General features: G+C 53.8%; 2 protein-coding genes across 2 annotated transcripts; one reads left to right on the plus strand and one right to left on the minus strand.

The window, feature by feature from the left end:
- Positions 1-1883: 1883 nt before the first annotated feature.
- On the plus strand, positions 1884-23735 carry MAST1 (microtubule associated serine/threonine kinase 1; the record flags this gene model as incomplete). Its single annotated transcript, XM_082649755.1, has 26 exons — positions 1884-1966; positions 3630-3718; positions 4194-4269; positions 6243-6321; positions 8215-8375; positions 8495-8570; positions 8743-8952; positions 10648-10749; positions 10853-10985; positions 11065-11132; positions 13798-13877; positions 13967-14175; positions 16631-16769; positions 16885-17017; positions 17154-17319; positions 17424-17525; positions 17683-17805; positions 18330-18439; positions 19166-19344; positions 19437-19684; positions 20019-20225; positions 20420-20649; positions 20967-21089; positions 21214-21350; positions 22210-22397; positions 22498-23735. 26 exons carry the CDS (start codon positions 1884-1886, stop codon positions 23733-23735), a joined length of 4689 nt encoding a protein of 1562 aa, XP_082505881.1.
- Positions 23736-24078: 343 nt separating this feature from the next.
- On the minus strand, positions 24079-26604 carry DNASE2 (deoxyribonuclease 2, lysosomal). The gene is made up of 6 exons (XM_082652083.1): positions 26278-26604; positions 25980-26160; positions 25810-25888; positions 25329-25493; positions 25040-25237; positions 24079-24623 (listed from the first exon to the last, which is right to left on the minus strand). Exons 1-6 carry the CDS (start codon positions 26370-26372, stop codon positions 24283-24285), a joined length of 1059 nt encoding a protein of 352 aa, XP_082508209.1. The 5' UTR covers positions 26373-26604; the 3' UTR covers positions 24079-24282.

Below are 26604 nucleotides of genomic sequence, written 5' to 3' on the forward strand. Positions count from 1 at the left end.
GAAAACCTGGTATAGATTTCCGGTCACCCCTGGCTCAGGATGGCAGGGCTGCCAATCTGGACAGTGTTCCTTTTGACGCAGACCATCCATCTGTCCTCTGTACATGGGAGTGTGAGGTCCCTCTGGCCCATCTTCTGCCATGCAGCATGTCCATCCACAATAACTCCTGTTCCTATGACCTAATATTTATTGAGCACTTACTATATGCTAGACACCATACTAAGGTGCTAGGCACCTGCATCATCTGACAGAATCCTCTAGAAGGAATGGACTATCGGAAGGTCATTTGCCAAGGTTATAAGTGGCAAAACTGGGATTTGAACCCGGGGCTTTCTGCTATCAGAGATTCTAGAAAAATCCTAGAACACTCCTCATTTCTCCCTTGTTGGAGTCCCCACCAAAGGGCTTTTGGAACCCTAACCTGAATCTTTCTGCCTGCAGCCCTACCCAATCCCTTTTATTCACCTTAGCCTGTGGACACAGAACTGGGTGGAAGGTGATGACCCTTCTCCCCAGTGCTCTCAGAAAAGCGTCCAGACCTCTGTAATTTCTGGTCCCTGTAGTGGTTTCCTGTGTGCTTGACAAACAGAATGCAACCTTCTTGTGATGTGGACAGAGTTAATACCTAACTTTTTTTTTTGTTGCCACACTGCGTGGCATGTTGTTTCCGTGACCAGGGATTGAACTTCGCCCCCTCCATTGGAAGCACGGAGTCTTAACCACTGGACCACCAGGGAAGTCCCAATACCTACCAATTATTATCACTGCCATTACTGAAAAAGACCACCCAGCCATCACCTGATTCCCATGTCAAATCTCAGTTTGAGCCACCCTAACTCTCCCCACCCCAACTCTGTGAATCTGATTGAGAGTGGGGTAGAACAATTGAGGTGTGGAGGAGTCATTCATTCATCCATCCAGTCATTCACCCTTTCATGCTTGAGCATGCCAAGTTTATTCCTACCTCCAGGCCTTTGCAATTCCCTCTACCCGGAATGCTCTCGCCACAGAGCCTACCAGGGCTGACTTTTATTTTTCAGCAACAAACTTAAAAATCATCTCCACAGAGCAGGCCTCTGTAACTATTATGTCCCCCTTCTAGCCATTTTCCATCACATCACCTTGCTTAATTTTATTCATAACATTTATTTCTGTCTAAAATTATTTCATTCACTTCTATGTTAATCTTGGTTGTCTGCTTCCTTCCTTTCAATGCTAGTCCCCAAAGGGCAGGATTTTTGTCTCATTCACGGCTGTGTCCCCAGTGCCTAGCACGGGGCCTGTCATACAGTAGGTGCTCAAGAAATATTTTTCAAATAACGACTCCTGGATGTTTTCATTTGCACAAACACATACTGAGACGCCAGCTCGGGAGTCCTATAGGGGGCCATCTGCTGGCCTCTGGGGGTCGGGAGAGGAATCACCCTGGTACCCTTTTCCCCTAGGAGCCCAGCCCTCACCTCATGGCCAAGGGCGCAGGTGACCATGCTGATGAAGGACCTGTCCCATCCCACCTCTACCCCTCCAGGGGGCTGACAGGGCTTTTGGGCAGTGGCTGCTGGTCCCCGCTGACCTCTATCCTTTTGCTCCTTTGCCTTCCAGAAAGATTTGCCCCTGCCCCGGAAAAGCAGCAGGTGAGCCCTGGGGAGAAACGCGCGGGGCTGGCCGCCCCTTCTCCGGCCCGGGTGGGGGCGCCAGGCGGGCGCGCGGGCGGGGCCAGACGCGCTGGTGCACTGCAGCGCCCCCTCCTGGCTAGCGGCAGCCGCAGGCCTTCCCCTCCCCCGCCCTACCCTGCCCGCTGCGGCTCCAGCCTCCGCCCCGCGCGTTTGCTCCCCGCGCCGCCGCCGCTGCCGCACCTGCCACCATGTCGCCGCCGCCGGGTCATGTCTGACTCTCTCTGGACCGCGCTTTCCAATTTCTCGATGCCCTCCTTCCCTGGCGGCAGTATGTTCCGTCGCACCAAGAGGTAGACCCCCGATCCCTCAGACCCTGACCTGGCCCTTCCCCCAAAACCGCCCTCCGGCTGCTGCTGCAGGGCGGGGCCCGGGATGCTGCACCCGGTCCAGCTGCGCCAGAGGTGCTCGCTCGCGCCTTCCTGCCAGGGATGGGGCTGAATGGAGGGCAGTGTGGGCTGAGGCTGGGGGGACTGCACGCTAGAAAGGACCGCCGCGGGGGGAGGGGGCTGCGCCTGGTGGGGGATTGAGGCGCCTTTGTCTGATGGCGCTGCGGGCTCCGGCAGCCCGGTGAGGGTAGGGGAAGAAGGGGAGGGTGGGGGGCTTAGCACCCTCAGAACAATAGCCGCAGCCTGGCCTCCCCCCACCCCCATGCCGCGTGCTCTGGCCGCGCGAATATGCTCAGTCACTGAGCCGGGGAGGGGGGTGTGTGCGAAGAGAATGGAGGGGCTGGAGGGTCCCTCTTTGGAAGCTGGGATCCTGAGGGGCAGAATGAAAGGGGGGGCTTTTATCATAGCACAACCGCCCCCCAAAGAACACAGCCTCATACGAAAAATAGTGACACATAGCGTCACTCAGGACATGATGTCACACACACATACACACACAACAGCCCTAGTGTCCCAGATACACCCGGGAGCCGCCACGCGTACCCAGCCATATGGTGGCCATAGGTCAGAGGCACACACAGACACACAAGGACACTCGCAGCATCACACAGACAAGTAAGCCCACAGGCACAGTGTAGTGTACACTCAGTAAGATGTCACATGCCTGGTGATTCACACACACAATTGTGCCATCTGAAATGCACACAGACACATGTGTGGCAATGACATCCGTGCAATGTCACAATATACGATATCACCTAAGCATGTCATATGTTGTGCCACACGGATGATAGAATAACAGACACAGAATCTTGCAGAGTCGGAGACACACACAATATCACAGGTTTTCACTCATTTTCATCCATGTCACACACAGTGGTATGCTCAGACGTGCCCAGTGTCACAGGGTGTTAAACTCACACACAGTAGATGCCACACGGGAACACACATGGTGAATGTCACACTCAGACACAAGGACAGTATCTCATACAGACTCAGATTGCTACACAAAGACAGACACGTAGCAGAAATCATGCATCACGCACACTTTACAGCACACAGTGGCACATCTAGCCATGGACAAGTGGCGTTACACTGTGTCATATAGACACACAAAGCCACAGGTCATGTCACACAAGATAAACCCAAGGACTGTCACACATGATGTCACACTAGGATGCTCCCAGTGCTGAATTCACACACGGGTGCCACACCTGGATACACACAGCGAATGTCACGCAAGGACCCAAAGACACACAGACACTCAGTATCTCCATTAGTATCACGTGGACATGACTATCACCCCTGACTGATACACTGTGCCATGCATGGGCACACATGATCCACACCAGGAGTCTTGCACATACACAACACATACGCATCACCTCCCATACACAGTCCTACCGAAGCCTCCACTGCCTCCTCCTCTGAGCAGTCCTTTGGGAGCACATCCAAGCACACACAGTTGGGAGACAGGTGGGGATCTGAGATGGGAGGACCGCGGGTTGGGTGCACAAACTCACTGGGCTACGGCCGGGTCCGGTCCCTTGCCTCGCCTTCCCCGCAGCTGCCGCACCAGTAACCGGAAAAGTCTCATCCTGACCAGCACTTCGCCCACGCTGCCGCGACCCCACTCCCCACTGCCTGGACACCTGGGTGAGACAGGTGGTGGGTTTGTGGGCCAGACTAGAGGAGGCGTGGTCACAGGCGAGGGGTGTGTCCATGCCACAGGAGTGGTGGTCCAGAGTCTAGACGGAGAGGACCGGGATTGGACAAGGGGCGGAGCCATCTTGTGTTGGCTTGGCCGGTCCGCAGGGGGACGGGCATTTGTGGGCGGAGGCCCAGGAGGAGCTTGATTGGAAAGGGGATGGAGCAGAAAGGAGGAGCCATACCTAAGGGGCGGGGCCACCTCGAAAAAGACGGAATCGGCCTGGAGAGGGGCTGGGCTGACTCGGTAGCCAAAACATTTTGAGAGGCAGGGCCACAGCTAAGGGGAGCGGTCCACCCATACGTGGGTGGGATTAGACTAAAGAGGGGACAAGCTGCTGTTTGGAACCCGCTTTGAGGATCAGGAGGTTTGATGGGATTGCCTTCTATCCCAAGCCTGAAGATCCCTCTCTTTCCGCCACAGGTAGCAGTCCCCTGGACAGTCCCCGTAACTTCTCCCCCAACACCCCCGCCCATTTCTCCTTCGCCTCGTCCCGAAGGTGAGTCCCTCTCCCCAGGGCCCCAGAACCCTGGCCATACCCTCCCTACCCACCGTCTGGGCCACCATCTGTTCCCCTTCTAATTGCACCCGAGTCAGGCCTGAGGGACCCGCAGAGTGCCCCAACGTCCTGGCGGGAACAGGCACCCAGTCTTAGGGACGGGACCTATAAGAAGGCGGGGCCAACCACCAGTTCAGAACCAGGGAAGGGGCGGAGCTTCCTTTGCCGCGGAGTGAAAGCGCTTGCGCTATGGGGCCTGGGTCTTAGTCTCCCAAGCCTCGCTCTCCAGGCCAGGCGTTTCCATAGCAACAGGACAGGGAAGCAGGGAGGAAGTGCGCAAGCGCAGACTGCTTGATGCCCATCGAAAGACTTGGTCCTTGACGTGGGGGAGGGCCCCTAGGGCTATTTCTCGAGGGCCCAAGAGGAGAAATCTCAGGTTTCCCTCCGGGGGTCTCTGTGGGTTTCTGGAGTGTCCCTAAGATGAATTTTCTGGGGGACTTTGTCGAGATTGGGGGAGAAAGAGAGATTCTTTGAATTTTGAGGGGGAATCTTTGAGGAGTCACCAGGGTGTTTGGGTGGGTCTCTTTGTTTTTTGAACTTTATTCATTCTAAAAACGTCTGAACAACTGCTGTGTTCTGAGACCTGGGATATGGAGTGAACCACATCCCTTCTCTATCCTTGGAGTTGAGTTGGGGAGGCAACGCAGGTCACCGCAAAGGCTGGTGAAAGCTGTGGGGTGCGAGTCACAGGAGACTGTGGGGACAGAGGACGGCTCCCTTGGAAGAGTGGGGATTCCCTGCGACCGTGGAATTCAGCTGAGGGCAATAGGGAGCCAGAAAAGGGCTCCAAGATTGGGCCGGATGTGGTTGCCTACATGGAGGGTGAGCTGGGAAGCAGGTGAGCTGAGCGAGGTCACTGCCTGGAGAGAGGATTCCAGTGCATGGGAGTGTGTGTACACGTGAGTGTGCAATCTGTGTGCTGATGGGGATGTGTGTGAGTTTGTGAGGCTGTGAATATGGGAGGCAGCCCATGCCTGTTTTTGTATCCATGGGTGTGTATCAGCGTGTGAGAGTGAACGTGTGTGACTGTGTACTTCTAGGGTTGTAAATGTGTGTGTGAATAGCTGAGGAAACATGTACCTCCATGTGTGTCTCCATGTGAATATGTAATTTGTGTGGGAGTGTGAATGAGTGTGTGGCTGAGAGTTTGAATGTGTGACTGACTGCGTGAGGGTGTCTTCAATGTGTGTCACGTGAATGTGAAAGTCTAGAGTGTGTGGGGGAGTGTGTGTGTATGTCAGAGTGTGTGAGTACCAGGTCTCTGTAAGTATATATGTCTATATGTGACTGTACGTCTCTTTTTTCATGTATGATTGTGTGTTAGCCTGGAAACATGTGATATTTGGGTCCATGTATGGAACAGTGAATGCATGTGAGTGTCTGTGTTGAAGAGTCACGTGGTGTGAATGTGTGTGACTTTCAGTGTGTGAACTCAACCGTACTAGTAACAGTAATACTAATGGGTGTAGCCACGAGAGTGATTGTGTCTATGGGAGCATGCATGTGTGTGTGTGTATGAGGAAGGAATATTTCTTCTCTGAAAAGACCCAAGTGATCTTCCTCTGAGAATTTTCTCATGGGGGTCCTCTAGCGGTCATCTTTTGGGGTCCCTCTGGGATGACTTCCTTGAGTGGGCTTTTTTCACTTTGGGGGCTTGTTTGGCATGAGGTTGACAGGAGAGGAGTATAAATGGGAAGGAGCAGAGAAGACTGATCTTTACTCCAGGTCCCGGGTACCTGGCTGGAAGACTTTCTCTTTACCTCCTTGACTCTGGGGGACTTCAGGAATCTCAGAGTGCAAATATATTCCCCCACCTCCTGCTCTGGCCACGGCCAGTGGTTTCTCTCACACCCTGAGGAATGGGGCTGTCTGGTGGGGCCTGGCGGCCTCTGAGCATGTCGGCTGGGTTCCAGGGCGGACGGACGCCGTTGGTCTCTGGCTTCACTCCCTTCGTCTGGCTATGGCACCAACACGCCCAGCTCCACCGTCTCGGTGAGTGTGGCAGGCGGGGCCGGTGGGTGGGAGCCGCGGGGGGCTGGCTGGACTGGCCTAAATGAGAGCTTTGGGTTTCTCTTGTTCTCCAAGGGTGTCATCTGTCCATCCCTTAGTGAGTTCCAAGTCCCCTCCAAGGTCCTGTTCTCCATCTTCAACATGTCTTCTTGGGGGTCCTACTTACCTCGGACTTATTTTAATTATTTTACTTTTTTAATTATTTTACTTACCTCGGATAATGACATTAAGGCTCATGTGTTAAACCAACTGCCCAAGTGTCTGCAGCTGGCCAGGGCCAGGACACACCCCTTTCACCCAGAGTCCATTTGCTCCCCCACTGCAGTACCCAAAGTCTCTCTCTCCATCTGCCCTCTTTTCTACATGTCTCTCTGGTTCGCTCCTCCATATATTGGTATGATGTTCAGCAGACTTTTATCACATGACTGTCATGTGTGTGGGGCTCTACAAGCTGGGCCTGGGCCCAAGGACTCACAAAGCCCTCATGGGAGGAGACAGATCAGTAAGAAGGCATTTATAACTTGGGGTGCTGGGGTGGTCGGAGCTGTGATGGGGGTAGCATAAGGCAAGGGGATGATAGCAGAGGGGAGGCACCTGACTGAGCTGGAAGGAGGGTTAAAGAAGGTTTCCTGGAAGAGGTGGCCTTGAAGCCAAGACAAAGGATCAGCAGGGGGTTGGCAGGTGGAAGAAGGGAGGGAAGGGTGTTTCAGCAAAGGGGAGCAGCATGTGCAAACTCCCAGAGGCAACAGAGAACTTTTCACATTTAGAAAGGTGAAAATAGCCTTGTGTGGCTGGAGCTTTGGGTTGGAAGTGGAGGGATGGAGGTGAGGCAGGCAGCAACCCTCCTCATGCTGGGACTTCTTGGCCAGGATCGTGAGGTAGATTTTATTCTAAATGCAGTGGGAAGCCATAGAAAGGCTGTTTTGCTTTATATTAAATTAAATTAAAAATTCAGTCTGACCTACTGATTCTGTAGGTCATAGATTGTGTGCACTGAAAAGATTAATAGATAATGATGGGTTGGGGAGTTTTAAGCAAGAAAGTGAGTGATATCATGTTGAAAAAGATCATCCTGCCTGCAGAATCAGGTGGCTGTCCTTGTGTTTCTCCACTGATGTCTGTGGGTCTGTGTTTGCCCCAACTGCATGCCAGGCCCTGACTGGGGCCAAACAGAACCAAATCCCTGCGCTGGAGGAGCAGACAGCAGTAACAAATAAGTCATAAAGATGTACAGTAGTAAGTAATGAGATAAGAAGTCAGCAAGAAGAAACGAGTTGGGGCAAGGAGAGGGAATGATCCGTGTGGTCAGAGGAGGCCTCCCGAAGGGTGACTTTAAAGCAAAGACTTGAAGGAGAAGTGATCCATAGTAGATGTGTCACAGACAGAGGGAACAGTCAGTGCAAAGGCCCTGAGGCACTAGTGTGTCTGGTTTGTTCAAGGACCATCAAGGAGGCCTGTGCAGCTGAAGCAGAGCAGGTGAGGGGGAGAGTGGGAGGAGGTGATGGCAAGGAGACAGGATCAGATCTTGCAAGACCTTGTGGGCTGTGGGGAGGACTTAGGCATTCACCATGAGTACCGTGGGAGCCATGGAGAGTTCTGAACAGAGGAGGCATGAGACTTGACTCAGGTTTTCACAGGTTCCCTCGGGCCACATTCATGTCTGTGTCACTGTTCTCATCTGTGTCTGTCCCTGCCCCCTCCCCGCCCCCCTCTGTTGCCAGGAATCCCAAGCTGGGCCTTGGGATCCAAGGATCATAAGCCAGGTCCAGATTCTGGCCTTGCTCAGTGGCCCGCCAGCCGCGGGGTTCCCAGACCAGGGTCCCGAGCTGTGGGGGAACGTGGTGGCTCTGACCCCGGCCCCGCCCCTCCCCCCAGTCTTCCTGCTCCTCCCAGGAGCGCCTGCACCAGCTGCCCTACCAGCCCACCGTGGACGAGCTCCACTTCCTCTCCAAACACTTCGGCAGCACCGAGAGCATCACGGATGAGGATGGTGGCCGCCGCTCCCCTGCGGTGCGGCCTCGCTCGCGGAGCCTCAGGTGGGCCTGAATCCCCCTCCCCGTCCAAGCTGGTGGGTCTGGGGGCTCATGCCCTGCGAGGCGCCTGTCTGCAGTTTTGGAGGAAAGTGGCTGGACGCGATGGGCTTCTCTCTCCGCAGCCCCGGGCGCTCCCCCTCCTCCTACGACAACGAGATCGTGATGATGAACCATGTCTACAAGGAGAGGTTCCCGAAGGTGAGGCGGGGCAGGGGGCGGCTGCAGGGAAGCGGGGCGGCCGGAGCCCTCGCTCGCTTTAGCTCCGCGCGCCCCCTGGCGGCCGGCGCCGCGCCGTGCAGGCTTTGGCAACCACTGCCTCTGGGCTGAGCCCCGCGCCGGCATCCCGGCCCTGCCTCCGTCCCTCCCACAGGCCACCGCGCAGATGGAAGAGAAGCTGCGCGACTTCGCCCGCGCCTACGAACCTGACAGCGTGCTGCCGCTGGCCGACGGCGTGCTCAGCTTCATTCACCACCAGATCATCGAGCTGGCCCGGGACTGCCTGACCAAGTCCCGCGACGGCCTCATCACCACCGTATACTTCTACGAATTGCAGGAAAACCTGGAGAAGCTGCTGCAGGACGTGAGTGCACCAGGAGGCCGGCCACACCTCAGGCTCTGAACCCCCAAATCAGGCTCAATGGCCCCATAGTTTCCTTCATCCCACATCCACTCAGGGGGCGCCTGCCACGTGCCAAGGGGCTAGTGTGGATTGAAGGGTGGAGGAGAAAGACTAAAGCCCCGCTCTAGGTCTGATGGAGGAAGCAGGAATTTATATATACACGTATCTATTTCACAAAATGCACCTTTTGCCTTTATTTCATCAAAATCACTATATTGTTATAACCAAGATTTTCACATAATTTGGTGATATTGACAGTAATAATGTAAAAGTTTCTTTTATTTTTTTCACTGTTTTAATTAATTTTATTGGAGTATAGTTGATTTTCAACGTTGTGCTAGTTTCTGCTGTACAGCACAGCGGATCGGTTATACATATACGTATATCCACTCCGTTTTTAGATTCTATTCCCATATACGTCATTACAGAGTATTGAGTAGAGTTCCCTGTGCTATACAGTAGGTTCTTATTAGTTATCTATTTTATATATACAATAGTGTGTATATGTCAATCCCAATCTCCCAATTTATCCCTCCCAACCCCCCAAACAGGAAGCAGGAATTTAACATCCTTCACCTCCTTCAGATCTTTACTCAAATGCTACTTCCTCAAATGGCATCAGGACTGAGACTAGGATGAGGCAGGTGATTTTTTTCCCTCTTCAGAGCATTAATTATTGAAAAGAAAAAGTATGTTAAAACTTAACATTAAGTTTAAATATTTTATTTATAATTAAACCAAAATTTGTTATAATTTAACTTTCCTGGTTTTAATGGAAACGAACTAATCAGTAATACTGTTTTCATTAAAATCATTAATCATTTGAAAAACATAAAAACATGTAGAGACGGTCCCACACGTTTCCTTTTGATTCAAGCTCCAGTATGGTTTGGCCCAGCCCTCTGGGATCCTGTCCTTATTTAAATTTTTCTGGGAATTCCCTGGCGGTCCAGTGGTTAGGACTCGGTGCTTTCACTTCCAGGGCCCAGGTTCAATCCCTGGTCAATCCCTGGTCAGAGAACTAAGATCCCACAAGCCTTGCGGCCAAAAAATAAATAAGTTTTGCTTATCATTTTTTTCTGCATTAATTTTGATTTTTCAAATAGTGCATTAAAATATTAGTTATCTTGAAGACTGAGGGTTTTGGTGTCCAAGGTGACTGCCTCATTTGCCTCACCATAGTCCTGACTTTGATAGGCATGATAGATAAATTAATACGTGGCCTGTTTGATAGAAAACAGGAACAGGAGAGTAGAGTAACGGCGATTGAGAGTCCTACCAGGTAGTGGAGTGTGATTTTGGATTGGAGAGTTCAAGGCAGGCCTCCATGAGGAGTTGACAACTGGGCAAAGACCTAAAGGAGGAGAATTAGGAAGCCATGCAAGGATCTGAGAAGAGAGCATGCCAGGCAGAGGGATTTTTAACTCGGCCTGGATTATAGAGCTGTTTTGAAGATGAATTGAGTGAGTGAAGGTTTTAGGACCATGTTTGCTGTAACAATAATGATTATTTTTACCATGTGGCCTGGGCCTCAGTTTACTCATCTGTAAAATGGGACAACAGCAGCAGTATTGTCCGTTCCTGTGGGGATGGGAGAGAAGCCTGGCTCAGGAAAGGCACCTGTGAACCACACCCCCACTATGCCCTGCACCCCAGGCCTATGAACGTTCCGAGAGCTTGGAGGTGGCCTTTGTCACTCAGCTGGTGAAGAAGCTGCTCATTATCATTTCACGCCCAGCGAGGCTGCTGGAGTGCCTGGTAAGGGGGCTGGGCATGGGCGGGGGGCAGTTGGTGGGGGACTGGGGAGGGGTTGGCTGGGACACCTTGGAGTTCACCCTGAGCGCACCCTGCCTTGCCTCAGGAATTCAACCCCGAGGAGTTCTACCACTTGCTGGAGGCAGCCGAGGGCCATGCGAAGGAGGGCCACCTTGTCAAGACGGACATCCCCCGCTACATCATCCGCCAGCTGGGCCTCACCCGTGACCCCTTTCCAGGTGCTGGCTGCTGGCTGCAGGGGACTGTGGGTGAACCAGCTGGGACCCCAGTCTCCACTCACTCTCATTCCCTTCCTAGATGTGGTACACCTGGAGGAACAGGACAGTGGCGGCTCTAACACACCTGAGCAGGACGACCTCTCTGAGGTAAGGCCAGGTGGCCCAGCAGGCAACACTCTGGTCTGGCCCGACTGGTCGGGGCTCACCTCCTGGCTCTTTGTCCTCAGGCTGGGTGGACCTCTTGGTCCCCACTCTGAGCCTCAGTTTCCCCAACTCTAAAATGGGTTAATAATAGCTCTTCCTTCATAGGCTTTTTTCTTTTCCTGGTAAAATACACATAACATTGTTATTTACTACATTCACAATGTTGTGTGGCCATTACCTCTGTCTAGTTCCTGAACATTTTCATCATCCCAAAAAGAAACCTTGTGCCCATTACGCAGTTCCTCCCCATCCTCCCTCCCCCACAGCCCCTGGCAACCACTGATCTGCTTTCTAGATCTTTCTGTCTCTATGGATTTGCTGAATCTGGATATTTCATATAAATGGAATCATTCACTCTGTGGCCTTTGGTGTCTGGCATAATGTTTTCAAGGCTTTTCCCTGCTGTAGCATAAATCAGTACTTCATTCCTTTTCATGGCTGAATAAAATAGGCCACATTTGGTTTATCCATCGTTCATCAATGGACATTTAGGTTGTTTCCATCTTTTAGCTATTGTGTGAACAGTGCTGCTGTGAACATTTGTGTACAAGTATTTGTTGGAACAAATGTTTCAGTTCTTTTAGGTACATACCTAGGAGTGGAATTGCTGGGTCACATGGTAATTCTATTTTTAATTTCTTGAGGAACACTGCATGGAGTTTTGAGTGGGTTGAGTGTCTCTGTGTGTTAACAGCTCAGCATAGTAAAAATTACTATAATTCCACCCCCCAGGCCAACCACACTCGGTAGATGTTCCACATATCTGGTGGAGATTGCCCACCATAATGGTCATGCATGTGTTTTCTCTGAGCTGCCTAGTGTTTTCAAAAATGTGAAACAAAATATAGAAATCAGAAGATTAAAATTAGAATCTGGGTTTGTGCCTTTTTGAAAAATTAGAAGTTCTGACAATACTGTGATGGAACCAGCTGACATTGAGTGGGGGCTGGCCTATGATATGGGGTATCCACACCCCAGCCACCCATGGCTCTCACCTGGTATGCCTGGCCCATGAAGGCATTTGGATTTGTGACTTTTGTTTCAAATTGTGTCTATGAATTCACACATACATACACACACACCTGTCATATATATATATATATATATGTATATATATATATATTTTTTTGAATCTCATTATACATGCCATTTGTTTAATTTTTTGAATAGGTAATGGAATGACATCACTCAAAAGTCTAAAACTCTAAAAAGGTATTTATCTTTAATTGTTGTTTGTAGGATCCTATGTAATTCCATTCAATCGAACTTGTGAATTGAGTGATTCAAATCTTCCATCTTCCTATTCATCTTTTTTTTTTTGCCGGATTGATCTGATAGTTTCTGAGAGCCATGTGTTAAATTCTTGTTCTGAGTAATTTCTCTTTGTAATTCTGTCAATGTTTGTGTCAGACTCTTTTGGGCTACATTTTTAGGAGTGTAGAGTTCAATATTTTTATATCTCATAGATCTTTTCGTGAAATATTTATGTAATAAATCTCTTGTCCCTAAGAAAAATAAATATTATTTTTTAAAAAGACATACAGTGAAAAATCTTATACCCATTCTTGTCCCCCATATCCCTATTACCTCAAATATGATTATATTTTGTCCCCTTTTTTACACAAAAGCATACAGTAATATTGTTCCTTACCCCCCTCCCCATTTAACAAAATACTTTGGAGAACTTTCTAATAAGTGTACAGAGATATTCCTCATTTTTAAAATGTACAGGACTTCCCTGGCAGTCCAGTGGTTAAGACTCCATGCTTCTACTGCAGGGGGCATGGGTTCGATCCCTGGTCAGGGAACTAAGATCCTGCATGTGGCGCAATGCAGCCAAAAACAAAACAAAACAAAACAAAACAACGGTACAATATTCCTTTAGATTATATCCCCTCGTGTTTATTTAACCAATTTCCTGTGTATGGATTGTTTCCAGTCTTGCAATGAGCAGGATAGTACATAGGTCATTTTTCACATGTGCAAGCATATTTGTAGCATGAATTCAAAAGTGAAATTGCTGGATTAAAGGGAACATGCATTTGTAATTCTGATATACACCCAAGTACCTTTCATGGGGGCTGTACCAATTTATACTCCCAACAGCAAGGTATAAAAGTATCTGTTTCCCCACAGCTTTACCTACAGAGTGTCAGCTTTTTGGATTTTTTTTTTTTTTTTTTTTTTGCCAATCTTCTGAGTGCAAAATGGTATCTTGAGGTAGTTTTAGTTTGCCTTTTTGTCGTTATATGTGAGGTTTAACATTTTTTCACATGGTTAAGAGCTCTAACTCTAATTCACATATCTTGCCTATTTTTTCTCTTCAATTGTTAGTTTATTTGTTGATGTCTGAGAGCTCTTTATATATTAGAGTGATTAGCCATTTTGTAGGTTTCTTTCCTAATGGAGAGAAGTTAGGTATCAGTATATGGCTTCAGGGTCAGCCAGTCTTGGGTTCACGTCTTGACTCTGTTACTCCCTCACTGTGGCACTTGGATGAAGGACACACCCACCCCCTCTGTGCCTCAGTTTCCCCATGTGTTAGGTGGAATAACAAGAGTGCCAGTCTCATGATGATGATGGAGTGGTCTCCCTTTTTCCCCTGCAGGGCCGAAGCAGCAAGGCTAAGAAACCACCTGGAGAGAATGACTTCGAGACCATCAAGCTCATAAGCAATGGTGCCTACGGGTGAGCCACCCGGGGCTCTGGCGGGGGGAGGGTGGCGGAGGCCGGGTGTCTCGGAGGTGATGGCCGGTCCTCGCTCTCTCCCCCTGCAGCGCCGTCTACCTGGTGCGGCACCGGGAAACGAGGCAGCGCTTCGCGATGAAGAAGATCAACAAGCAGAACCTGATCCTGCGCAACCAGATCCAGCAGGCCTTCGTGGAGCGCGACATCCTCACCTTCGCTGAGAACCCCTTTGTGGTCGGCATGTTCTGCTCCTTTGAGACCCGGCGCCACCTCTGCATGGTCATGGAATATGTGGAAGGTGTGGCTGCCTGCAGGGCTGCAGGGAAGATGAGGGGATGCTCGCTAGTCAGGGCTGCTGGGGGTGGCCTGCCTGAGTCCCAGTCACCAAATTAACTACCCACCTGTATGTTTATCCAACCATTTATCCATCCAGTCACTGATCATCCATTCCATCTGTTTATTTATATCCAGCCATCTATTGATTTATCTTCATTTCTCTCAATATAGATACATCCATCCAATTATCCACCCTTCCTTCATTTCATCTATTTATTTGCTAATCCATCTGTTTTTCTATCCATATATCTATGTGCCATCTCTCCATCCATCCATCCATTTGATTATCCGTCTGTTTGTCCATCCAAATTTCTGTTTATCCATTACATTGTTATTTATTTTATTCAAGTATAGTTGATTTACAATATTATATTACATCTTTTTTTTTTTTTTTTTGTGGTACGTGGGCCTCTCACTGTTGTGGCCTCTCCCCTTGCGGAGCGCAGGCCCCGGACGCGCAGGCTCAGCGGCCATGGCTCACGGGCCTAGCCGCTCCGCGGCATGTGGGATCCTCCCAGACCGGGGCACGAACCCGTGTCCCCTGCATCGGCAGGCGGACTCTCAACCACCGCACCACCAGGGAAGCCCTACATCTATTTTTTAAAATTAATAGACTTCACTTTTTAGAGCAGTTTTAGGTTTATAGAAAAATTGATTGGAAAGTACTGAGAGTTCCCACATACTCGCTTCCCCCTCCCCCCAGTTTCCCGTGTTATTTACATCTTGTATTAGTATGATACATTGGTTACAATTGATGAACAAATATTGATACATAATTATTAACTAAAGTCCGTAATTTATATTAGGGTTCATTGCTTGTATTGTACATCTGTTTTCCATCAATCCATCTTTTTCTATATCTAGACATTCATTCATCTATCTATTTATTCACCTAACTACTTACCATCCATCTCTCCACCAATACCTGTTTACCTATTTATTAATCCATCGGCTATCCATCCCTCTTTCCATCCATCCATTTACTGTTCTTAGTTTTATTCATTCATCCAAACCTCCATTCTAGCAGCTATCTCATTTTCTCTAGCAAGCTATTTAAATCCATCTATTCATCCACAATTCATCCATCAATTTATCTGTCCATTTGCCATCCATCCGATCATCCAACCACCACTGTATAGGTTTTTCATCTGTTTATCCATCCCCAACATTAATCCATCTATCATCCAAACAGACATGTATTATGGTTATTAGGACACACACATGATCTCACAGGGATACAACTGTGCCACTTCCAAGCCTTAATTGAGCATTCAGTCACTCAACAGGTGTCCCCTCATCATCTCCCTCATGCCACATGCTGTGCTGGGCGCTGGTGGTTACCCAGACAGACACACTTTTCCCTCATGTAGGTAACATTCAAGTCTGTATAAACATACAATAAACAAGAAAAATAAGCCAAAAGAGACAAGGTTGTTTCATGTAGTGAGGTTGGCAACAAGGGATATAAGGCTCAGGAAGACCATGGCCACATGGGCACTTTATTCTCTGCATAAGTGTGTGTCAGGATTATCTGGTGCCCAAATTCAGATTCCCTGGCAGTCCAGTGGTTAGGACTCCGTGCTTCCACTGCAGAGGGCACGGCTTCAAGTCTGATTCATCAGTTTCTGACATAGATAAACCTGGCTCAAGAGGAAAAAAAAGGAAAGAAAGAAATTTATTGACTTGTGATAGAAAAAATCCATGTCACCTTCAGGAATGGCTGTATCTAGGTGCTCAAATCATGTCATTAGTAATCGCTCCATATTTTGGCTCTGTGGACTTCCCTTTAAACAGGCCCTGATATAGTGGGGTTACTATCCAACAGATTCCGGTTTACATTCTATGCGCTTAGTAATCTTTGTGAAAAAATAGGGAAAAGTCATTGGCGCAACTTGGGTTACATGCTGACCCAGCTGTTAAACCGGGAAGGAAATCTGGCCCTTGTAAGAAAAAGGAGAAATGGACACTGAAGGAGACTAAAATATGAATGCTGTTTGCAGTAACTCTGGTGGGGGCAAGTAATTTATATATTAAGTCCCCGGACCCTCAAGTTTCAGACTCCAGATCAAGGGCCTAAACTCAGTAGATATGCAGGCAGCCTTGGCCCAAACCAAACCTTACCTCTACCATCAACTCCCTGCATGACCCAACATCTCTCTGAGTCTCAGTCCCCTCCTGGGTAAAATCAGCTGATTATACTGACATTGGAGGATGGCTAAGAGGGCAAGAGAAGCCTGGTAGAGGGCAGTCCCTGTGCAAGCTGGGGAGAGGGAGACCCCTATCGAAGCCTCAGTTTTCCTTAGCTATAAAACTGGGGCAATGTGAGATGGGGACCCGGTACTACGGTGCATGTTGAGTGCTCAGCTCTGAGCCAGGGGTACCTCCCTCTTCACGTGGGCCTATTCCTTCACCCCCAGGGGGGGACTGCGCCACCCTGCTGAAGAACATTGGGGCGCTACCTGTGGAGATGGCCCGCATGTACTTCGCTGAGACAGTGCTGGCGCTCGAGTACTTGCACAACTATGGCATCGTGCACCGCGACCTTAAGCCTGACAAGTGAGCCTTGACCTTTCCCATCACTCCTTCCCTGCCCCTCGGGAGGCCCTGGCATGGAAGGGCCAGGAGTGAAGTGGATGGTCCTCGCCGCTGAGCCCTCAGCTTGTTTCTGCAGCCTCCTTATCACCTCCATGGGGCACATCAAGCTTACGGATTTTGGCCTTTCCAAGATGGGGCTTATGAGCCTAACCACCAACCTATATGAGGGCCACATTGAGAAGGACGCCCGGGAGTTCCTGGACAAACAGGTGTGTGTGCGGGAGTGGGGGTCACTTCGGGTGGAGTGACCCGGCAGGACTGTGGGGCCCAGGGCCTGGCGGGGGGCACTGCTCCCCCGGGAGGCCCCTCCTGTGGCCAGGGCGTGGGCTGACGTCCTGCCCCCAGGTGTGTGGGACCCCAGAGTACATCGCACCCGAGGTCATCCTGCGCCAGGGCTATGGCAAACCGGTGGACTGGTGGGCCATGGGCATCATTCTCTACGAGTTCCTGGTGGGCTGCGTGCCCTTCTTTGGAGACACACCTGAAGAGCTCTTTGGACAGGTCATCAGTGGTGCGTGCCTCCGCGGTGGGCAGGCAGGGGGCATGGAAACATGGGCTGGCCCGGGGCCTCATGGACTCCAAAAGCGAACCCCAGCCCTACACCTTGCTCTGCAGATGACATCCTGTGGCCCGAGGGGGACGAGGCCCTGCCCACGGATGCCCAGCACCTGATATCCAGCCTCCTGCAGACCAACCCCTTGGGCCGGCTAGGGGCAGGTAAGGGGTCGCAGAGCTGGGGGGGTCTGTTGTCCGGGAGCAGGGCTCCAAGTGCCGTGTCCCTGGGCCAGAAAATGGGTGGGGAGCTGGGCTGCTTGGCTGGCCATAGCTGTCGCAAGAATTCCCTCCCCTACACCCTCCACCCCTTCCTCCCCAGGCGGTGCCTTTGAGGTGAAGCAGCACAGTTTCTTTCGAGACCTGGATTGGACAGGGCTCCTGAGGCAGAAGGCCGAGTTCATCCCCCACCTGGAGTCCGAGGATGACACCAGCTACTTTGACAGTGAGCGGGGACGGGGTGTGGGATCCTTTGAGGGGGCACTTGCATATGGCCTGGGCTGGGACGCAGCTGGGTAGGAGACTAGCCCCTTAGACGAGAGGAGAGGGCTGAAGTTGTGTCGGGAGCGGGGCTTGGAATAGGGGCGGGGCTCAGTCTGAGAAGAAGGTAAGAAAGGAAGCTGGGGTAGGGGTGGGGCCTGGACAGGAGTAAGTTCTAAAACTGGGACTGGACCTAGGTTACGAGGCGGTGCTAGGACGCGGCACGAGGCAAGAGTCTGGGCTGGCAGAGGCGGAGCCAGGGTGGAGAGCGCCTTCGGTGCAATCTGGGGATGTGGCCTCTGTGGAGGCGGGGCTAGACGAAGCCTCAGAGAGTGGGACGGGGACCCAGCGAGGGGGCAGGACCTAAATCTGATCCGAGAAAGGGGCAGGGGCGTGGCCGGGCCTGCAGGACCCGAACCTGGCTCCGGTGGGGGTGTGATTTGAGGAGTGGACCCATGCCCGCGGTCACGACCCACACCTCCACTCCAGCCCGCTCAGACAGGTATCACCATGTGAACTCGTATGACGAGGATGACACGACGGAGGAGGAGCCCGTGGAGATCCGCCAGTTCTCCTCCTGCTCCCCGCGCTTCAGCAAGGTGAGGCCAGGCGGGGACAGAGGTGAGGTGAGACCGTCGGGAGGGGGGACCTGTGTTTAAGTACGGGATGGAGGTGGGCCTGAAGTGGCCAGGGGCTGAGGAGGCTATGGGGAGCAGGGTCCAGGCCCAAGGTCTCAGACTAGAGAAGTTACTGAGGCGGTGAGAATCGGGGAGTGATGAGGCTTGGGCGGGGGCGGCGGGGGAACATCCTCGCTGGATGTCTTGGAACCGACCTTTGGCATCGAGTGGAATCTAACGGGAGCCTGGAGAGTTGTGGAAATGAGGACCCACAGTGGGGCGGGGCTAGATCTGGAAGGGGCGGGGTCAGGGCCTGGGGATGGAGGGGGCTGGGCCAGGCCTTGGCGAGGCTGGGCAACGTCTCGCTTTTAGGAACAGCACGTAGCGGGGGTGCAGGACCTGCCTAGGGCGAAGGCACACATAACTGGGCGGGGCCTGGAGAGGCGGGGCAGGAAGGAGAGCAGATTCTTTAGGGCTTGGGCAGGGCAGGGTCTAGAATAGGTCGGAGCCTAATTTTGTGGGGTGGGGCCAGAACTGAAGAACTGTAGGTGGTCGGGATCGGCCCAGAATTGGGGGGCTGGGACCCCGGCTTTACTGGGGCGGAGCGTAGTTTGGCCGGGTCCAGTAGCGGGAATTCGATTGGTTCGGGAGGGAAGGCGGGACCTGGGGGCTGGACTTGCCTCCATCACCACTCATCCGTCCTTGAAGGTGTATAGCAGTATGGAGCAGCTGGCGCAGCACGAGCCCAAGACCCCCGTGGCAGCAGCGGGGACCAACAAGCGGGAGCCGAGCGCCAAGGGCCCAGAGGAGAAGGTGGCCGGCAAGCGGGAAGGCCTAGGTGGCCTGACCCTGCGCGAGAAGACCTGGAGAGGGGGCTCCCCGGAGATGTGAGCAGGGGCAGGATTTGGGGTTTGGGTCCTTTTGGGTCCTTTTGGACCTGAAGGGGAGTAACTCCTCTGACCACGCCCCCTTTGCGCAGCAAGCGCTTCTCGGCGTCCGAGGCCAGCTTCCTGGAGGGGGAGGCCAGTCCTCCGTTGGGCGCGCGCCGCCGTTTCTCGGCGCTGCTGGAGCCCAGCCGCTTCAGCGCCCCCCAAGAGGACGAGGATGAGGCCCGGCTGCGCAGGTCTGCTCGGCCCAGCTCCGACCCCCCAGGCTCGCTGGATGCGCGGGCCCCCAAGGAGGCAGCTCAAGGGGATGGCACCCCCAGCGCCGGGGACCCGGAGGCCAGTGAGTGCCCCTTCCTGCCGCCTTCCCCAATTCCTCAGGGGTCATATATGAGCGTTCAATGAGCCTGTACTGTTTATGCAAGTTCTCGTGTACTCTTCACACTCCAATCTGGGATTCTCATCAATATGAGGAAGACCCGTTTTCCATGGTCAGTCAACAAACGTATCTGAGCACTCCTCTGAGTCAGGAGCTGTTCGTGACGCATGTTACCTGCTCCCATGAAATTCACAATCCAGCAAGGGAGAGAAGTGGGAAGCGCATTCCAGGCAGAGGGAACAGCGTGCGAGAAGTTTATAACCTTGGAGTGACCCCTAACCCACCTGCTCTGTTGCAGCCGACCGCCCACGCCCAGGCGACCTCTGCCCATCCTCGAAGGATGGGGACCCATCAGGCCTGAGAGCCACCAATGACCTGGTTCTGCGCCGGGCGCGGCACCAGCAGCTGTCAGGAGACCCGGTGGTAGAGAAGCGGCCTTCTCGAACCGGGGGCAAAGTCATCAAGTCAGCCTCGGCCACTGCCTTGTCTGTCATGATCCCTGCAGGTGACACTGGGCCCCGCCTGGCAGGGGAGGGGCTGCCCCCATTGGTGCCAGGTGCATTTTCCTTGTCCACAGTGACTGGCTCTGGGATGGGCCAGTGAGAGCTCTGGGACTTTGACTTGGGAGGAGGGAGGAGCGGACACAGGGAGACCTGTGTCTGTTGGCTTTGACCTCTGACCATGGGTCTGTGTCTGCAGTGGACCCCCATGGAAGCTCACCCTTGGCCAGCCCCATGTCCCCACGATCTCTCTCCTCCAACCCGTCCTCACGGGACTCCTCACCGAGTCGGGACTACTCGCCAGCTGTCAGTGGGCTTCGCTCCCCCATCACCATCCAACGCTCGGGCAAGAAGTATGGCTTCACACTGCGTGCTATCCGCGTCTACATGGGTGACTCAGATGTCTACAGTGTACACCACATTGTCTGGGTGAGCACTAATGGGCGGAGCCTGTGTTCCACGGTGGGAGTGGGGAGAGAGACACCGCCCCCTCCCCAGGGGTGAGGGACAGCTCAAACTCTGGAACCAGGCAACCTAGATGAGACTCCTCTGTGACCCTCCTCTGTAACTTTTCCTTTCTGACTCTCAGTTTCTTCATTTGTAAACTGGGGAGAATAACTGTTATTTCATAAACTGTTATGAAGATGACCGTGCCTGCAGAGCTAAGTGTCTGGCACATAAGCTTAGGGAGCTTTCCTTGTTACCAAGCCTGTTAATTCTGCTCCTGTGGGGTTCCCTATCCCCAGCACGTGGAGGAGGGGGGCCCAGCCCAGGAGGCAGGGCTCTGTGCCGGGGACCTCATCACCCACGTGAATGGGGAGCCTGTGCATGGCATGGTGCATCCTGAGGTCGTCGAGCTGATCCTTAAGGTGAGTCCATGGGAGAGCGCCAACTGTCTTGGGGTGAGGGTGGGGCGAAGGGTGGGGGAGATCCCGGGGAGTTGGAGTTGCCAGAGCAGCTTCCAGCAGAGAACTTCCCCCTTTCTTCCCCCAGAGTGGCAACAAAGTAGCCGTGACCACCACGCCCTTCGAAAATACCTCCATCCGCATCGGCCCTGCGCGGCGCAGCAGCTACAAGGCCAAAATGGCTCGGAGGAACAAGCGGCCCTCTGCCAAGGAGGGCCAGGAGAGGTGGGTGGGGCCAAGTGCAGTGGGAGGGGCTATAAACAGCAGGCCCCTGGAACACTCCAGTTTATGAGCGATGGCCAGGGCTTACGTGGGAGGGGCATAGGTGAGGACAGGAGAAGGGACATTCACAGGAAAGGTGGCCGGGGCCACCAAGTGAAGAGCAAAACCAAGACAACAGAGAAGGAGGGGCTGGGAAAGCGGGAGGAGTCAGGAAAGGAGGATGTACCAAGCTCCTAGGCTGAAGGAAAGGCACTGTGGGAGCAGAGCTGAGCCAGCAGATGTGGACCAAGAGGGTGCCGTCCAGGAGATGATTCTGCCTTGCTGGATGTATTATATTTAGGCGACTGAGAGGGGCCGGGAGAAGAGATTTCTATCTGGGATGAGTATGCCAGGCCAGTAGAAATAATTTCTTCCCTTATATGTAGGAGGAACTAGGAGAGGTGGGTGGAGCCAGGAGAGTTTTCTGTTTTGATCAGTGGGTTTGACCTGGACAAGGAGTGAGTGGGGATTTGAGATAAGCCTGGCTGAGTTCAGTGAATTTTTTCCCAATCTGACAGGTGGGTTTAGTTGGAGAGGGAGGGGCTAGACAGGTGGACGCGGCCAAAAAAGGTTGGTTCTGTTTTGATGGGTGTTTCCAGCTTGGACTGTGAGTGGTCAGAAAGGAATGGGTAGACCTGAGGTGGGAGGAGCCAAGTGGGACGGAGCTAAAGGAAGTTCTTCGGTCTGGAACTGTGTGGTAGCTGAAGAGGGAGGGGTCAGAAAGGGTGGGTGGTTCCAGGAGGTACCTTGAAGTCCTGAAGTGGGAGGAGCCGGGAGCTCTGGAGTCTGGTCTAGGGAAGGTGGTCCCCTCCTTGTCCTCCAGCAAGAAGCGTAGCTCCCTCTTCCGCAAGATAACGAAGCAGTCGAACCTGCTGCACACTAGCCGCTCTCTGTCGTCGTTGAACCGTTCGCTGTCGTCCAGTGACAGCCTCCCGGGCTCGCCCACGCACGGACTGCCGGCGCGCTCGCCCACCCACAGCTACCGCTCCACGCCTGACTCCGCCTACCTAGGTAGGCCCTGAGCCTGCGCGGGGGCCGAGCTGCGCGCGGTGGCGGGTCGGTGCCCTGGCGGCGCCCGCGGCGCTCATCGTCCTCTCTCGCCCGTCCACAGGCGCCTCGTCCCAGAGCAGCTCGCCGGCCTCGAGCACGCCCAACTCGCCAGCGTCGTCGGCCTCGCACCACATCCGGCCCAGCACGCTGCACGGCCTGTCGCCGAAGCTGCACCGCCAGTACCGCTCTGCGCGCTGCAAGTCGGCCGGCAACATCCCGCTGTCGCCGCTAGCGCACACGCCGTCCCCGACACAGGCGTCGCCGCCGCCGCTGCCGGGCCACACGGTGGGCAGCTCTCACACGACGCAGAGCTTTCCGGCCAAGCTGCACTCGTCGCCGCCAGTGGTGCGCCCGCGCCCTAAGAGTGCCGAGCCCCCGCGCTCGCCACTCCTCAAACGCGTGCAATCAGCAGAGAAACTGGGAGCCTCGCTGGGCGCCGACAAGAAGGGCGCGCTGCGCAAACACAGCCTCGAGGTGGGCCACCCGGATTTCCGCAAGGACTTCCACGGCGAGCTAGCGCTGCATAGCCTCGCCGAGTCGGACGGCGAGACGCCCCCTGTCGAGGGTCCCGGCGCGACCCGGCACGTCGCCGTCCGCCGCCTGGGCCGCCAGGAGTCGCCCCTGAGCCTGGGCGCGGACCCGCTGCTGCCGGCTTCGAGTAAGGAGAAAGAGTCCCCGGGTGGCGCCGAGGCCTGCACTCCGCCCCGCGCGACGACCCCCGGGGGCCGGACCCTGGAGCGGGACGCCAGCGGCACGCGACACCAGAGCGTGCAGACAGAGGACGGCGCGGGCGGGGCGGCCAGGGCCGTGGCCAAGGCGGCGCTGAGCCCGGTGCAGGAACACGAGACGGGCCGGCGCAGCAGCTCCGGCGAAGCAGGCACGCCCCCGGTGCCCATTGTCGTAGAGCCTGTGCGGTCTGGGGCCAAGGCTGAGGTGCCACAACTCCCAAGTGTGGACTCCAAGGGGTTGCAGGAATCTGCACCCCTGGCACCTCCCGCACCTGAGGCCCCGCGGGGCCGGGAGCGCTGGGTGCTGGAGGTGGTGGAGGAGCGGACCACGCTGAGCGGGCCTCGTTCCAAACCTGCCTCTCCCAAGCTCTCCCCAGAGCCCCAGACCCCCTCCCAAGCCCTAACAAAGAATGTACCCAGCAGTGCAGGGCCCCCAGCCCCACCTGCTTCCCTCCTGGTCCCCACCACCAAGCCTGAGGTGGCGCTGACTTCCCGGTGCCCTGCTGAAGCTGTGCCCCCAGCAGCCCCGACCAAAAAAGGGGCACCCTGCCCCATGCCTCCGGGCCCATAGCAAAGGGAGCCACTGGCCCCGCGCTGTACAGCCGCCTGTATACATATGTACACATATAAATAAAGTGCGTCCGTGCTGCGTGAGCTTTCTAGAGCTCGCCCCTCCTCCCCTAGCAAGGCAGGACATCACGTTTCCTCCCCCTTGCCTGTGTGCTTGTTGAGGGGTGGAACTCCAGTCCTGGTTACCATAAAGAGGGGAGGTGAGTCTTGGTTGGCCCTTCCTTGTGGTCCCACGTTGTGTCTCACCTATGTGCCAGCTGCCCCCAGACCCTCAGCAAACTGCAGTGCTGTTCTGAGTCCCAGTGCCCACCTGAAGAAAAGACTAACAGCCTCATTTACCCATTTCTTTTTATTCCTCAACAATCCTGAGTGAGGTGTTATGATTCCCATTTTGCAGATGAGTAGACTGAGTCACAGAGAGGTTAAGGCACATGATTAAGGCCAAACAGATAGGAAGAGACTAAATAGATTCAAACTGAAGTCCAAACTGGCCCCTGAGCCTTAGCTCTTATATGCTCTGCTGGGCTTCCTAGAGAGAAGGCCCTGCTCTACTTTCCACAGGGCTCCCATGCCTTCACCAGAGGCTGGAAGGCCTTCCAGAGGGCGGGCAGCTGGGCACACAGTGTGCCCCCACCCCGGTGCTCCTCTCTTTTGTTCCGATTCATGTCACCCACGCAGGCCCAGGGCCTTTCTGGGGCTACACACCACTTGGAATGGTCTTCTGTGGCATTGAAGGTTGGCCCAGCTAGCCCAGGGAAGGCTGTCTGGGTCACGTCCAGTACGTGCTGGACCCCAGAGCAGTTGGAGGGCAGGATGCCAGAAGACCTTTGCCAGAACTGGACCTGTAGGTCACTGCCAAGGGCTTCCACCAACCAGCCAGAGTACAGGTCTGCAGAAGATGGAGAGAGGACATGGACAGGGTGAGGATCACGGCTAGGGATTCCCTAGGCCACTTCCCATCTCTGAGCTGTTTCCTCAGTTATCAATCCCTGGCAATCTGGGGGATTATAACATTAAGACTAACAGCCCTTACTAAATGCTTTATATGCATCATGCCACTCAACAGCCCTTTAAAGTTGATACCATTATTCCCATTTTTCAAAAAGGTAAGTTGAGGCCCTGGTTAAATCGTGTATCACACAGCCAGACACCAACATTTGAACACAGGTATATTGGTTGTTTACCTCTCATGTGATTATGACTCCAAGGTGTTCTAGTCCCTAACCATGACCTGCCCTCAGCCATGGACACACCAGACCCCCCCTCTGCAGAAAAAGTTCTCCAACTGTCAACCTCAAGGCTCACCATCTCCAAACTTTCCAAATTTGGCAAAGCTCTGGAACACGTGTCCTTTGTTTGATGTGAGTGTTACACTGCTGTTCCATGGTCCCTGGCGAACATGATGGCCCTTGACTACCTCCTCCAGGTGGGGGAATTTCTGGGCGAAGTCCCCTTCCAGCCTATGGTCATACACGAGGGGATAGGTGAAGGTCAGCTGTCTGCCTGGAGGGCAAGGGGAGAAGAAAACGAGGGACTGTTCCAAGATCCTAGCCTGGGAATCAGGGACTCACCCTGCCTCCCCGTCTCCACTCACTGATATCCAGGAACTGGGTGAGAGGAAAAGATACACAGATCAGGGTCTGCCCATAGTTCCGGGCACTAGGAGGCCAGCTGTATGCAGCAGAGGAGGCAGGTGGAGGGAAGTTCGGAACGCTGTGGATCAACCAGAAGCCCCCTTCTTGGTCCAGGAGCAGCACACCTGAACCAGAAACTGGAGATCAGGGGGACTGCTTGAGGCATCCCAGCGAGCACATGTGCAACCCAGGAACACTCAGTCTGTAGGGGGCCCTGGACCACAGGACCAGTGGGCAGTGTCAGAACCACCGCTGAGCTCAGTTTCCACAGCCATCGATTCTCATAGTCCAGAGGAAGGACAGTGTTGATTTAAAATAAGGAAACAGATGGCTAGGGCCTGACAGAGCAGCCCACCCTCACCCCCCTGGCAACTCATGGGTTAGCTGGGGGAAATGCACAGGGAAACCAGAACTCTTCCCCAGTCCCCAGTCTGGCCTCACCCTTCGTGTGCCCACGGCTGGAAGAGTCCTGAGACCCGCTGGATCGAGGCGGTTGGTCATTGTAGAGTAGAAAGGCGAGCTGGGGATGATGGACAGGGGCAACTTGAAGGTTCCCCCAAGTCGGGCCCACCCTAGAGTCCCACCCCTGGTTCCGCCGGGGGCGTCTTCACCTGGCTGGTGGTGTTTCGGTACAGCGGCAGCAGGCTGCGGCCCACGGCCCCCGTGGAGCTGCTGATGAGCCCCGCACCGTCGCGCCAGCCCCCTGAGTCTTCGTCTAAGTACTTGTACCGCAGCCCCCTCTGCGCCGCATCTCCGGGCCCTGTGTGGGCCGGCAGCTTGTAGACGACGAACCTGGAAGTTAGGAAATGGACAGAATAGCGGGAGAAGAGAAGGAACCCCAGTCTTCACCTAGGAACGCAGCAATCCCCAATGCGGCCCTGGAGGGACGGTCGGCTCCCGCGCACTCACCAGTCCACAGGCTGCCCCGAGTCCCCGTAGCAGGTCAGGGTCCCTACAGGGATCCAGAGCAGCGCGGCCGATAGCAGCAAACTCAGGGCGTCCATGAGCTCAGAGCTCTAGCTGGGGTCTAGAAATCTGTGTCGGGACCGCAAGGCGCAGGGTCACGAGCTGGGCCAGACCCGGCCTCTGGTGACTTTCACTTCCCCAAACCCGCCTGGGAACCCAGGCCCAGGCATCACAAGGATGGAGACTCCGCCCGCGAGGTGAGAAGCAGAGGTTTGAACAGGTAGTCAAGGATCCTCCAGAGGTCTCGGCTTTCTTCCGTACAGTCACTCC

The sequence above is a fragment of the Grampus griseus genome (genome assembly GCF_964374135.1).
Source record: "Grampus griseus genome assembly, chromosome: 3".
Taxonomy (NCBI): domain Eukaryota; kingdom Metazoa; phylum Chordata; class Mammalia; order Artiodactyla; family Delphinidae; genus Grampus; species Grampus griseus.